Source organism: Ursus americanus, chromosome 13 (assembly GCF_024610735.1).
Source record: "Ursus americanus isolate L20-20 chromosome 13, mUrsAme1.1.p, whole genome shotgun sequence".
NCBI classification, from domain to species: Eukaryota; Metazoa; Chordata; class Mammalia; order Carnivora; family Ursidae; genus Ursus; species Ursus americanus.
In genome coordinates, this window is record NC_142139.1 from 15,019,045 (window position 1) to 15,033,835 (window position 14,791).

The 14,791-nt window shown below is 40.8% G+C and overlaps 1 protein-coding gene across 1 annotated transcript in view; it reads right to left on the reverse strand.

Annotated features, from left to right (window-relative positions):
• The window catches only part of QRFPR (pyroglutamylated RFamide peptide receptor), a 37,851-nt gene extending 23,376 nt beyond the window's left edge, over positions 1 to 14,475 (reverse strand). Inside the window, 1 exon segment of the mRNA XM_045798643.2 lies at positions 14,136 to 14,475. Coding sequence (XP_045654599.2) covers positions 14,136 to 14,475 — 340 coding nt within the window.
• Between the last annotated feature and the right edge of the window lie 316 nt (positions 14,476 to 14,791).

Below are 14,791 nucleotides of genomic sequence, written 5' to 3' on the forward strand. Positions count from 1 at the left end.
GTTTCATAAAAGCTTATTTACTCAAGAATTTTTCACCCATTTAATTTGGGTCAGCTTGATTTTTGTCATCAATAAATCAAAGCCAAGTAAAGTTAATTGTGTATTAAATTCTGTGCCCTTCTCAGTAGAATGATGACTTGGAAAAATAAGCTGTAATGACATAGTCGTGGTTAACTGCCTCTATGGCATAATAGATAATCAAAGAGAAGGATTTAGCCAATCTATTTGTAATGGTCAAAGTAATCTATCCTGTGTTCATCAGGATATCACCATTGGTCAAAATAATCTATCCTGTGTTCCTCAGAAGCAAAAGTGGAACACAGCAATAGTATATTATAAACAAGCCTCGAACTTCCTTGTGCATAGGGACCACATAGGTAATTTTGTTAAAAAACAGATTCTGACTCAGTAGGTCTGGGAAGGAGTCTGAGACTGTTTCTAACAAGGTTCCAGGTAGCTGATGCTGATGCTGCTGGTCCGTGGAGCAGATTCTAAGTGGCAAGAAAAGTACACAGTACATTGAAAACCATTTTGCTCCTAGGGAACACTATTTCATGACACAAACATTTTTGTTACTGAGGTAACTGGGCCACAAGTAGGTCCTATGACTATTTGACCTAATGACCTACAGTGCAGGCAGAACTGTTTTAGCAAAGGAGCAGCCTCCCCTTTTAGGCTGTTTCTCTGACAAGGAGCTTCTTTTCCCTTTTCAAATTAAAGGAACCAGTACAGTTTGTTTCCAAATAAAGTATCTTCTAGTTACCAGTGAAGCAGCCATTTTTTATTTACCTCTTTATGTCAGAAACTTAAAAGAAATTAATAACTTCCATTGTCTGCAGTACTGTATGTTGCTACTGCCTAGAGCTGAAAACACGGGGAAAAGATGTATAAAAGCTATGCAGAACCCAAATAGCTCCGTATAGAATTTTGACTTGCATGCCTCTCACTTAATAATTTTTTCTGTTAGAGATTTCCTGAAGGTTTTTAATGAAAGATAATCAAATTCCTTTCTCATATAGTCAGTTTCCCGTCTGTCAGTAACATCTGTAAGTCAAGATTTTCTGACAACATTAGAAAAGTGTGGGTGTTTTCCCCCAGTTCTCTCCCTTCCTAAAAGTTTTCTTTTCTTTTTTTCCTTTTTGCTATATACCTTTCTCCAGGAAGAAAAAAAAAAAGGCGCAGGTGTACAGAGTTACTTTAAATACAGAGAAAATCTTTCTTTGACATGTTTACTACAAGAAAGACCATTGAAAATGAAGTCTGACAAGGATATAAAGCAAAGCCAATTTAGATAATAACCAAGGTTCATACTTAGCTGACTTAAAATTCTCATCGTTGCTATTGAACTAACATTGCAAATATATTACAGAGAACTGTTCTTCCAAAAATTTGAGAATTTCACAGATAATTTAAAAGAAATGAATTAGTCAATTAACCTCTCTGGAATCCATGTAAGGCTAGTGCATTTTGCAGCCTCAAAATATTTCCTAAAGAAGGAGCCCAAACTATATCTAATTTTATCCCTAAAACAGGGATAAAATTAATGTATGAGTTTTCCTAGCTTCTTTCTCTCCTCCACCTTCTCTCCTAAACTAAAAGGCATGCCTGCTGGGTAGTTCCCTCTATGGATCATTTTATTAACTAGATTGTGTGGAATAATTTGGGTAAGATATCAGGATGGGATATTTGCATAAATAAGACTGAGATTTAAAGAGAGAGAGGGAAAGGGTGGGAGGCAGAGGGGGAGAGAGAGAGAAGGGGAGAGAAGGAATAGCAATAAGGAGAACAGTGAAGAAGGAGATAGGCTGATGAGGACGGAGAGAAGGAAGTAAGCAGTAAGAATGTCCACAAGGAACTGGAGCATATGGTCATAGTCAAGGGAGGTTTCCTTGGGGTGGGATGGGGAAATTGAGAGACCTTGAGGTCCTGCATGAAAAGATGGGGGCGAGAGTCAGTGATGGCTTTGTATTAATACTAGTGTGGCAACATTGTGTCCACAGTCTGGGGTGGCCTGAAAAGACACATGATCTTTGCAAGGTGAAGAAGTTCTGTGGAATACTACTAAGTGTAACAGTAAAGACCAGAATGAAATGAAAGAAAGGGGTTTTAAGAAATAATCTTGTGAATAATGAATTAAAATCTTTTAAAATTTCTTTGAGACATATAAGTGAAGATCAAAATTATTTTACACTAGTGTTGGTCACTGGACTAAATCTCTTTGAATTTGACACTTGGAGCACTAGAATTTATTCAGCTTTCCAAGAATATAAAGCAGAAGGTAGAAGATATATGACAGGAAAAAGATCAAATAAACTGAAAGATTGAACACTATGGTACTAAAAAACAATCAGACTTAATAGGCAAGCCTTTGTCCACTGGTGGAGTGGAACAAAGTTAAATTTATGGCCAAACCCTGGAGATTCATGAATTCTTCATGCTGAGCTCCATACAGAGGCTGCTTTGGATTCCCCTTCAATTTCCATGGACCTACCTGTTACTGTCCTTAAATTCAAGAGATCCCGTCTTTTTTACTGCTACAAAATAGGCTTGCATAACTCCAATTATTTCAGGTAAATTGAATCTTTGTTCCTTGCAACCAAAAAAAGCAAAAATTTATGCCAAAAGTAAATACAATCTCATTCTTCGGTATACCACAAAAATAAATACAACTGATTCCTTAAAAGCCTCAAATATTAGTACAATGACAAATAAGGTGATATACTTCAATACGCTCAAAAAATATTTATTGAGAACCTACTATGTGGGATTGAGAGCTTTCAATTACTGGGCAATTAAATGCTGGATAAATAAGAGAGATGAAGTCTTTGACCTAATGGAGCTTATATTCTAGTGGAGGAGACAAAAAATAGACAAATAGATCGTGTCTTCAAAGTCATAAAATTCACATAAATTATTTCCTCACCACTGAAAATCTAATTTGAAAAGTGTGCTCACTGAATTAACCAGCTGTTTTTGCATCTTTGCAAACACAGTGTGAAGATCTGTATTTTATACCTAATGATTTATTTATAGGTAATATAAAATTTTAACAGGATCTACATCTTGCCCAGAGTGAAGTTTTATTTCATTACATCTTCCTTTAATTTGCTTTAAGCATTAGATCGGTGCCAGTTTCCAAGGTTTCATCACCCTGCCTTTTTTTAAAAAAGTAAAACTGTCCTTTTAAAATATGTTTCCACTGTCTCTTCCTCAGACCCACTGAGGAAATCACTGCTTGGATCAAGCTTATATTGATACTTTGATTAGATTTTCACCCAATAAAATTCCTCCTCATAAAAGTGAATCCTTTATTGTTTATAGACAATGCAGTAGAGGAGAAGTTTTAAAAAGCCAAGCATGTTGCTGGCTGTGTAGACTAGCTTGACAGGACTTCTAATCCTGAGTCAATACGGACTTCCATGACTATGTGCGTGTTAAGGTTCCAGCCACTGAGAGTCAAAGCGCAGGAGTCCATTCTCAGGAAGGTTTCTGGGGAAAAGACCAGGACAACACTTCAGTTCAGAAAATTTGTCTTCCAGGTCCCAGAAATAGAGTGTCTGAGGTCTCACTGTGTAGGCAGCACTGTGCACGAACGGGGCAGAAGCAGGGGATGAAGAGATACACTGTAGAAAGAGAAATCATGCTGCATTCTCGCAGAGCTGCTGTGGTGAAAACCCCTGCACAGAAGCACAGTGCTTGCCCTCAGATCCTGGCAGCAGCACTTCTTGTTTATATGAGCATGAGCAATGTCTTAAATGTGATAGATTAAAAAAAAAAGTCTCCAATTTCCCCTGTCACTGTCTGCAAGCAGCACCCCCCCCCCCAGCAATGTGACTTTGCTGGGTCTGTCGTCCAGTGGCAGGACCTCCTTCCTCACTCTTTGAATCTGGGCTGTGACTTGATTCGCTTTATCGCAGAAGTGACATGGGTGCAACTTCCAATCCTGGGTCTCGAGAGGTTTTGAAGCTTCTGTTCTCACTTTCTTGGAACGTGGTTCTTCCACATAAAGAATTGGGGACTATCCTGCTGAAGAAGGAAACCACATGGGACAGAGGCAACCTGTCCCTGCTGAGGTCATCTAAAATGGTGAGCCTCGATCAGGCCACCAGATGAACGTTGTCTTATGAGTGCCCTCAGGTGAGACTAGCAGAAGAACTGCCCGGCGGAGACAAGCTACTGAATCAGAAACAAATAAAACAGTGGTTTCTTTCTCCACTGAGGTTTGAGTAGTTTGCGATGCAAAAGAGGCAACTGATACTAACCGATACTAACCCCATCTTTTTTTTGTGCCTCCATTTTCTCCTCTGTAAAATGGGGATGATAATATACTTGTCACATAGTAAGCTCTAGGAGTTTGGTATTCATTTCAGTATTATTATTCCGACTTCTCTACGGTGCAGAGTGAGGCAGTGGCAGCCAGAACTGCCCAGACCCCAGCAATCTGTGCCCGCACTGTAGAGCAGTCAAAGGACAGCAGTCATGAAACAGATGTCACTGTTTCACCTTGACTCTGGTGGCCACATCGAGCCACCATCAGGAGCTTTTTTCAGACCATGAGCTTGACAGCAAGAATGTTCACAAGGTAACTGGCAGCCTAGGTTCACAATCAAGGGCGATTCCGTGGGGGTGGGATGGGGTGTGGCGAAAGGAGCTGAAAAACTTAGAAGTCCTGCATTAGAAGACCGGCGGGGGGGGGGGGGGGAGGGGGGCAGGGGCGCAAGTCATGGGATGGCTCTGTATTAATACCAATGTGGCAACCTTGTGCCCACCAGTCTGCAGTTTCCTGGGAAGACACACGAGCCTGGCAAGAAACTACAGAATCTATATCAGTCCCAACAAATCTTTTACCACATCAGCCTCTTTTCAGGATGTATAATTGCTTCTAAAAATAAATGAAAGCAAACACTCTTTTCTATTTTCTGAGTACAAATGATTAGTTTGAATTTTCATTGTTTGAGGATAGGAGTAAATATTTTCATGATTATTCAAGACTTTATTAACAAAAATAAGTTATACATGGACAGGGTTATTTATAGTGCTTTTATATAAATGCATATCATATGTCTTTGAGAAATTAATATTGCAATTATGTTTTTTTTAACTTTATCATCCTGTACACACGAACATGCTTAACATTTTAAATAGTAATACTTTGCAGCCATAAACAACAATCAGCTTCCTTCCATTGGCTACCTACTGAGTGCCAGGTCCTTTGCACACAGGGTCATTCATTCTCACAGCAGCCGTATAAGGTAGGCATAGCTTTTCCCAAATTTGCAGATGGGGAAACCATAGCAAAGAGAAATAAAATAATTGTCCCAATGTGAAACACAGTGTTTGCCAACCTACAAAGAACACTGCAGATGTTAAATGCATCTCAATTTTACAAAGAGTTTTATTTTTAAATAATATTTTTTAAGCATGCATTGAAAGGGACCTTCAAGTTTGTTTCAAGTTTTCTAGGTGAAAGGTTTTATAGGTGGAAATGTGTAAATATTGCATATTTCATACTGAAATACAATGGAAAATCATAAGAATTGGACATGAATTAATATGTTTGATAATATATAGCATGATGTAAATCTTACATCTTTGTTGTAGTTTCTGCTGCTGCATTGACCACTGGGGGGCAACATCATATATAATTTTATAACTTCTCTGTTTGGTCTCCTAACAGGGGCAGACAGAATGCAAGGAAATGTAGTTAATAGCTAATTCAATAATTTATGAGTCATATACGGTGCAACAGGATTGGAACCCAATATTGTCCACTCTAGAGTACACATTCATTCTCACTGCACCAAACTGACTACCTCTTTTATTTCTCCCAGGTTATGAGAACACATTATATTTTAAGGAAAATTCCACTAGTCCTTAATAATCTGCAGTCTTTCTGGTACTATAGATGACGCATTTCTCAGAAACACAACCACAGCAAGAACAAATTTAGTCTTGTCTAGATAGATAAACACTAAACACTTGAGTACTTCAGAATTAATCATTAGAAATCAATCCTTAATTTTAAAATAGGAAATGAAACAACAAAATTGTCTGTGAATACACATTTGAGTTGAAATAGGGAATTCTTTTTTAAAAGAATATTTATTTATTCATTTTAGAGAGACAGGGAGAAAAGGGGAAAGGTCAGAGGGAGGAGAGAAAGTCTCAAGCAAACTCCATGCTGAGTGTGGAGCTGGACATGGGGCACGATCCCAGGACCCTGAGATCATGACCTGAGCAGAAATCAAGAGTTGGATGCTTAACCAACTGAGCCACCCAGGCACCTCTGAAATAGGGAGTTTTAAAGAAAACATGAGCCAATAGCTCCAGGACCATCTTTCATACTACCTGACAAAGATAATCCAAGAATGAAACCTCACTACAGAAGGAAGTGAGGCTGGGCAGGGACAGGGAGAATGGCAGAGCCCTGGAGTCACCGTTGGAAGACCTAGATCCAGCTGTGCCTGAAGCTAGACCTAATCCTGAGCTTTTCAGTTCCACGAGACAGAATATCCACCCCCCATTTTCTTAAGTTAGTTTAAGATGGGCTTCTCTACTTGCAAGCAAGAATCCTAGTAAACCAACCACCAAAGAACATGCTAAGCTATGTTCTAGAAAAGCAAATGAAAAAGGGAATTTTTTATGCCTCCCAAGTACACAAGGAAATTTTTCAAATTTTCTCATTGCCAAATCCTTTTGTGTCCTTATTGTAACTGTAAAATGTTGTTGTCCTATATAGAGAGACTCATACAAATCCCATCGTTGTTATTACCACCTTCCAGCCTCCTGAGAAAACTTAGTGAATTTCTTGACCGTGGCATCTTTCCTTCTTAAAGTGTGCACATAACTGATTCAAGAGAAGATCACCCAGAGGCTATGCCTTGGCACAATTTTTGATTTGACTTCCAAACTACTGTTGCTGGTATCAAAATACTCTTTGATTTACTTCTTTCATGTTTTTATACTTCTCTACTTCAGTGAGTCTATTCTTTGTCAGCAGCTTTCACCATCCCTGTTAAAATTTTTAAAAGCCCCATAATACTGTTGATTTTACACAAGTTTCACCATATTTAATTTCCCCCAAGAACTCTGAAGTTTCTAAAATGTTACAGAAAATGGAAAATTATTATTATAAGTGATGTTTTCTAACCACTAATCAAATAATAAAATAGACCTGAAGAAGTTCCAGTCTAATCCCTCCGCTCTGAGCTGGCCCCCCAATTTGAGATCTTTTCACCACATAATAATTCAACAACTTCCTTTTAAAAAAAAATTTTTTTTTAATTTATTTATTTGAGAGACAGAGAGACAGAGTGCACAGGCAGGGGTGGGGAGGGCCAGAGGGAAAGGACAAAGCAGGCTCCCTGCTCATCAGGGAGCCAGATGGGGATGGTGGGTGGGGGGTTGATCCCAGGATCATGACTTGAGCTGAAGGCAGACACTTAACTGACTGAGCCACCCAGGTGTCCCAACAACTTCCTTTAATAACCCCTTTCACAATTTATCAGGTTGAAATCTCTAAAAACTCACCTAACTTTTTTATAAAGATTTTATTTACTTAGAGAGAGAGCATGAGATTGAGGATGGGGCAGAGGGAGAGGGAGAATCTCAAGCAGACTCCATGCTCCTTGGGGCTCGATCTCATGACCCTGAGATCATGACCTGAGCCAAAATCAAGAGTTGGACGCTCAACCAGCTAAGCCACTCAGGTGCGGCCCTCCTAAATCTTTTGTGCGGTGTACAGTGAGTGTTTTTTTCTTCCCTACCCTCCTTGCCTCCGGTTCTTCCTTCCAGTAAAATCCTCTTTTACAAAGATGAAATCTTCTGCAAAACCCTATTTATCAAAAAGAGAGAAGGGAGCTGTTTTGATGAAGCCTGGGAGCCTGCCCTCTCCACACCCACCCACACCAGCCACCACGGCTCAGGTTACACGGGCTGAAGACCTTGCTGTGGGGGTGTGCTAACCTACAATTAGAGTTTTATTCTCCAGATGAGAGAATAATTCTTTTAGTCTTTCGTCGTATGTCAGGTATCCCAACATTTTAATCATTTTTGACGTCTTTCTAAATCCACCTTGGAAGATGCCAAAAAACTTGAGGGCTTTAGTAAAGACGTGATTGACTGAGTATAATGGGAGAATTGCCTCAGAGTTCCATGTCGAGCCTCATTGTATACAACTTATTTGTGCATCTTCCAAGCATCGTAACTCCGATGGCTTTTTCCGTACGATATAGAGCAACATTGCGCCGGCCACGCGCAGGCGCTGTGCTACGGAAGCACCTTACATGCATTCTTTCTTTTCATCTTCACAACAGCCCATGTCTTGGCGCTGTCAGCATTTGCACTACTCAGTGGTTCTCAACCTTGGCTACAAATTATATTATTGGGGAACTTTTGAAAATCCAGTACCTGGGTACTCAGACCAATTAAATCAAAATCTCCAAGGGTAGAGCCCAGGCGTCATTTAGAAAACTCCCCGAGTGATTCTATGTGTTGGCAAGACTGGAAGCCACCTCTCTAAGAGGAATTTTCCTATCAGCTGCTGAGAAAATAAGTTTTTACATTTTCTTACCCAAGCAAGCAGTCTTCAAATGTAGTAAGTATACGTGAAAGTGCCCTTCTCTCAGTGAGGCTGCCATTACTTAGGCTATTTTTGGAACTCCTTTTCTGTAATTGCTTTTAGTCAATTTACCAGTCATCGTTAGAAAATTCTTTTCAGTGCCCACAGCAGGATTGCAGGGAGATGCAGAGAGCTCTGGGTGCACCTGGGGAGACCATCCCTTCCTCTGGCTGTGACCGTACCCACAACAGGATAAAAGACGGCAGAGAGTCCTGTGGCTCCTGGCAAGGCCAGCAAGGCCTCCCCATCTCAATTCATGAATGCTGAGAGCCATAAAGGAGGCGAGAATGAGAGCTGATCTTCTGCCTCCTTCTGGGAATTTTTCAGAATTAATCCCCCGCATGTTTTAAATTCACATTTACCTCAGTCACCATGAGTCCCCTTCTCCCAGACCATCCCTCACCTCTGGACCCAATCCAGGCTCTAAACATCCCCATTCTGATTCAACCCCCCCCCCTTCCCCATCACCCTCCCTGTGCTTTCTCCACAGAGCATGCTGGAACTCTGACAACAAAATCCCCTGCCTTCTCCATTTTTTTCTTTGAGTGCCACCTTCTCCGTCTTGCTCTAACTGAAACCTGACAATTCCATAAGGACAACGCTTTCTCTACACCTTTAATATCCCAGTGCACAGAGCAGATACCCAGAGAATGCTGAATACAAAAATGACTCAGGGTATTAATGATAATAGTTCAGACCCTGGGCAGAGAGATAAGGTAGGGTGAGAGAATGCTGGATGCTAATAAGATATCTATGTGTAAATGCCTCGTCTCAGATCAGGGGGATTACGGCTTCAGATAATTAGAGACTGATTTCAGAATTACCAGCAAAGAAAGGAGAGTCCTGATTGGAGCTTCTATGCAGAAATGGAGGATGAAAAAGGTGCCTGCATGCTAAGCTTCACTGGACACACACTCAAGAACTAAGAGGAATTACAAGAACCATCAATGGGCAGAATATAAAGGAGACAGACATAAAGAAAACAAAATAAGAAGGAAAAGAGCAGCTTATGAAACCTAGAGAAGAGAGAAAAGTGTTCTGGAACACTGAAATCTATTGGGCAGAATTTAGTTGAGAAAAACAAAACATATTCAGACAGTGAATTTGGAGGAACATGTAGATATTTCAAAAAAAGAGACTAAAGGAGGAGGAAAAAAAGAGACAAAATGAGGAAGAACAGACTGCAGATAAGGAGACGTACATTCCATGGCCCCAAGAGTACAATGGGCAATTTCACTGCTAGAGTTTGAACAAAGAGGTTGGTGAGCAGAATGCACACAGAACTTCCAAGGTCTGACTCCTTTTTTTTTTTAATTTTTTATTATGTTATGTTAGTCACCATACAGTACGTCCTTAGTCCTAATTGTTAGGACAACATAACACCATCATCATATTAGTGATTTTAAAAAAACCATAAGTAAATGCTATTTACTATTCTTGTGGGAAGAGAATCGCCACTCCTGGTAGGTCTGTGTTGAATGTTCTGGGGAGTAGGGTGGGAGTAAAACAACTCGTAGATCAAAGAGTGTTGGCATTAGGATGCTAATGCCAGACATATACGAGAATTGCACAGACACTTGCCTCAATGCTGACCAACACTTAGATGCTGAATTTAGATCTTCTTTTAAATTGAGTGTAACTCACATAAATAAACTAATGTTCATGGATACGTTTCTTTGCACCTATCATGTATGGTGCCATCACTGTACCAAAGGAAACTCAAAGTCTTTGCTCAGTGATGTGCTGGAAAACAACTGAATGGTTAGTTTTATTTCTCCAAAAAGACTTAATTTGTAGCTGCTGATATCCACAGTGTAAATACTCCTGTCATGACTGATTTCAAGTCAATAACATGATGTCTCTGAATGGGGAATAGGGTAGAGATGTGCACAATGGTCTCTGTAAGTCACTGCAAGCTGGTTGCAGAGAGTCAGATGTAATTAATTTGGACTGGGGCTGGCACAGAACACTTTTAAAGCCCCTCAGGAGGTTCTCTGGGCAGCCAGTCTGAGAATCATTACTTATAGTGGTGCTTCTCAAATTTTCATGTGCACATGAATCACTTGGGGATCTTGTTCAAATGCAGGCTTTGACTCAGTAGGTAACGTTCATCCCTAGCAAGGGAGATAAGTGGACTAAAAAAAAGGAGAAGAAAACAGTCATTTATAGCCCTACCTTTGTCAGAAATGTTTGAGAGGGAGGCTTTGAACAAAAGTCACAAACTGGAGGTCCATGAATTACTTGTGGCCAAACCCACAGAGAGGTTTTCTTTTACCCAACTGCATTTTTCTTTTTAAATTTGAACAAAATGCCAAGATCATAAAATTCCAAAATTCCATTTCTCCAGCTTCTCTGGGGAAAAAAAAAAGATGGACAATAACAGCAACCACAAAAGAATCTGACAATTCAAGGCACACAGCCCTGCCTGCAGGGGTCCTGCCCTCTTTAGGGGAGGTACTGAGACTTCCTTCTGCCACTGTTGCCTCCTAGTGGTTCCACTGCTTCGTTTATATTTCCTCCTTCACCCTGAACTAATTTGAGGGGTATTCATATTTTAGGTTTAGCATAGCTGATACTGTTTCCTCTCCAATTGCACTATCCTACCTTTCTGTCTCATTTCTCACCATTCCTCACATATAAACTAAATTCTTGAAGTGGCTGACACAGTGTTCTTGGAATTCATCACCTTTTTTCTTTCCTCCAAACTTTGGATTGACCCCCGCTCTAGAACATATTCTATCCTTCTTTCTCTGCTGGAAACAATGTGAATCATTCTTCAATATGTAGCTCAAAAGTCCCCTCTTTGGGGAAGCCTTCCTGACTTCTGTGTTCCCACAGCAGAGTGGATCCTCTTCTATTAAATCCTATAGTTGCTCATTTGGGGATATTTCCTATTTTTGGAGGCCCAAAAAGGAATTAGATAAGCTTTATTCTTTTTTTTTTTTTTTTTGGTATTACCAAGGTAGAATGTTTTGCCTTAAAGAAAATACTCAATAGCTTTATGAAATAATAAACTGTGAATTACCTTTGAACCATTAGATTATACTCCCTTGGAAGCTCTTTCGTTAATTTATCAAGGGAGTTTTGTAATTATTATCCTGTCCTATAAAGGACAAGTTAATTCTGTTTGCATCACTATCTCCAGAAACTCTGCAAACCTGTTCCTCTTCCCTGAACTTCAATTCTGGTGTTACTTACTGGATTTATAAGAATATTTATTCTATAAATCTAGTCCTGGATAAACATAAGCCACCTAAAATTAAATACTCCTTAATAGAATTAATACCTTATACTTTCATGGAATGATCAGTTTTTTCAAAGCACTTTTACTAATACACTTCATCCTCACTCTAACCTAGAAAATACATACACAAAGCATTACCCTTTTTCAGCATTTAGAAGCTAAAGTGAAATGTCCTCCATGAACTAGGAAACAAGGAAAACAGAAAGTTTAAGAAAAACTTTTGCACGACCCACCGAAGTCCTTGGGAAGGAAGACCTACTCTGTAGTCTTCCCCAGGCATGATTTCCCAACGTGCCTAAGGGCTAAACATCTGCCTCATTCCACTTCCAAGCTTCAAGAATTCCTAATATTTTATCAAAAAGCTGAGGCCCACATGTGTTAAATTAACATGAATTAGAGCCAAAGTAGGAACCCAAATTTTCGGATTCCCAGTATAACGTCCCACTTTTCCTAATTATGTTCACCTTAACAAACAGAGCTATAATCATCCAGCAATACATATATGCTTCATAAATCTGCCTTCACATGTAGAAATGAAAACTCCTGTGCCCTTTTCTCAAAAAACTAAGGTTATAGGATGATCATAAGTTTACCCATTAATTTTATGAGGTTAGTTGCAGGGGACAACTTTAAAATGCCCAGGTACAATGATTTCATGAGTGCATAAGAAAGGCTATAGGCCATAAGTCAGTTTGCAACTTCCTGCATTACCTGTCACTCTCGCGTCAATGCTACGTTCTCTAATGGTTAGTGCATTTTTGGAAATATTTACTTTGTAGATGAGATGGGAATCAAAGATTTTAGCCTTTTGATCCACTAAAGATAAATCCAATGTAAATCAATGGGGAAAAAAATGCCAGGGAAAGAAATTGAAGATCTCAAATTATTAATGGCAGTATAAAAGAAACTCTCCCTCAGATTTAAAGTAAGTAGCCAAGGAGTGGGACTGACAGGGCTTGAAGGCATAATGATCCATTTCTCTCACATTCTCTCTGTATTTGCAGCCACTTTCTAAGAATTTTGACGTGGTTTCAAGAATGCACCCCTCCATGACAATGGGAGTGCAACCAGTCCTTCATCCCGGAGAGACACATCATTAAACAGTGGTGACAACAGAAGGCACTGCTGCTTATGGACTAGAAGATGCTCTGTAGCCATGTGTCTGGAAAGACTGGCTCACCTGGGGAAGGGTGGTGTCTGTCTTTTCTCAACCTCCATACACTGCTCCCAGCTCAATGACTCTGAATGGCTTCTCTGCCATTTTCACTCCCCTTTTAAGGAAGAGAAGGAATCAATGTCTCCTTTATCAATCAGGAAGGGGATATGTTTTCTGTGTTACTTCTCCCTGCTTGACTGTTAATCCAGTCCGAAAAAAATGACTAATCCAAGATTTTTTCCCCTGCAAATATATGTGTGTATACACACACACACACGTAATATATATAAATATATTTATATACACACATATATATAATACATAATACAATATATTATAATACCCCTGCAAATGTATTATATATATGTGTGTGTGTCTGTGTGTGTGTATAGTTTTAAGTCCCTATATAAATTGGATCTACAAATACCCACAAATACCTGTTTGGAAGCCACAGAGGCAACTGTGGAGTGAGCCTGGAGGATAGGAGGATGAGCGTATATTGGTATTTATATGATTTGAAATATTTTTATCTTACTTTTATAAAAAAAATAGAAAAAATCCTGGTAATTATGGGAAAAGGAGCTAAAATAACTGGTGAGCTGTGCGACTCCCCAACTCACTGCCCTGTACCTTTCCTAGCATTTTCCTGTGTCTTTTTTATTATGTTCAATTAACCAGCATATAGTACATCGTTAGTTTTGATGTAGTGTTCAATGATTCATTAGTTGAGTATCACACCCAGTGCTCATCACAACACGTGCCTTCCTTAATACCCCCTCCTCCAACCCCCCTCTCTTCTGTAACCCTCAGTTTGGTTCCCGGAGTCCAAACTGTCTCATGGTTTGTCTCCCTCTCCGATTTCTTCCCATTCAGTTTTCCCTCCCTTCCCCTGTGGTCCTCCGGGCAATGCACAGAAACCTATCTGTGTCTTGAGAAGAAACGTTGGACCGAATCAAGTAGCAAAAAACTTCTCTCCAAGTGAGCACAGATGAGGAACTTCTAAAAAAAGAGCTCTGGATTCATTTGGTAGAGAGAGAAATGTAAGGAATAGAGGGGCGGGGAGAGTCCCGTGGAAGGGTGGGGGATTAGGAAAGAAAGTGCGGACGCGGACTCACCCCCCAGCCAGGTGTCAGAGATGTTCTGGAGCATGGTGACCGGAATGCAGAAGAAGGCGATGAGCAGGTCGCTGAGCGCCAAGGAGCAGATAAAGATGTTGGTGACGGTGCGCATGGCTTTGCTGCGAGTCACCACGTACACCACCAGCCCGTTGCCGAAGAGTGCTAGGGCAAAGATGAGCACGCCGGTGAGCACTAAGGCCAGCTTGGCGCGCCCCGGCAGCTCCGGGGTGTAGACCAGGGGCCGCAGACCGTACCGCGCTATGAACTGCTCGCGCGTCAGGTTGTGGTCCCGTAGCAGCCGGGAGAATTGCTCCCGGGTGATGTTGAGAGACTGCATGTCGCGTGCTCCTCGAGCATCAGGCACCGTTCGCTACCGCGGGGCCATCCGCCGCCCCCGGCGCGCACGCGACGCTGCGGGGCGGGGGCTGCGAGGAGACCGGGTCCTCGGCCGGTTTCCACCCTCGGAGGGCAGGACAGCCTCTGCTCCGGACTCTGGCGTGCTGGAGAACTCCCGGCTACACCCCAGGAGGTTCGGGAGAAGGAAAACAGGGCGGGGTCAAACCCACAAGCAAGAGGTGGGAAGCCAAACCTGGGAGAAGATCCGGTTACCAAAAATGTTCGCAGTTCAAAGAAAGTTCTCTTGCTCTTCTCCA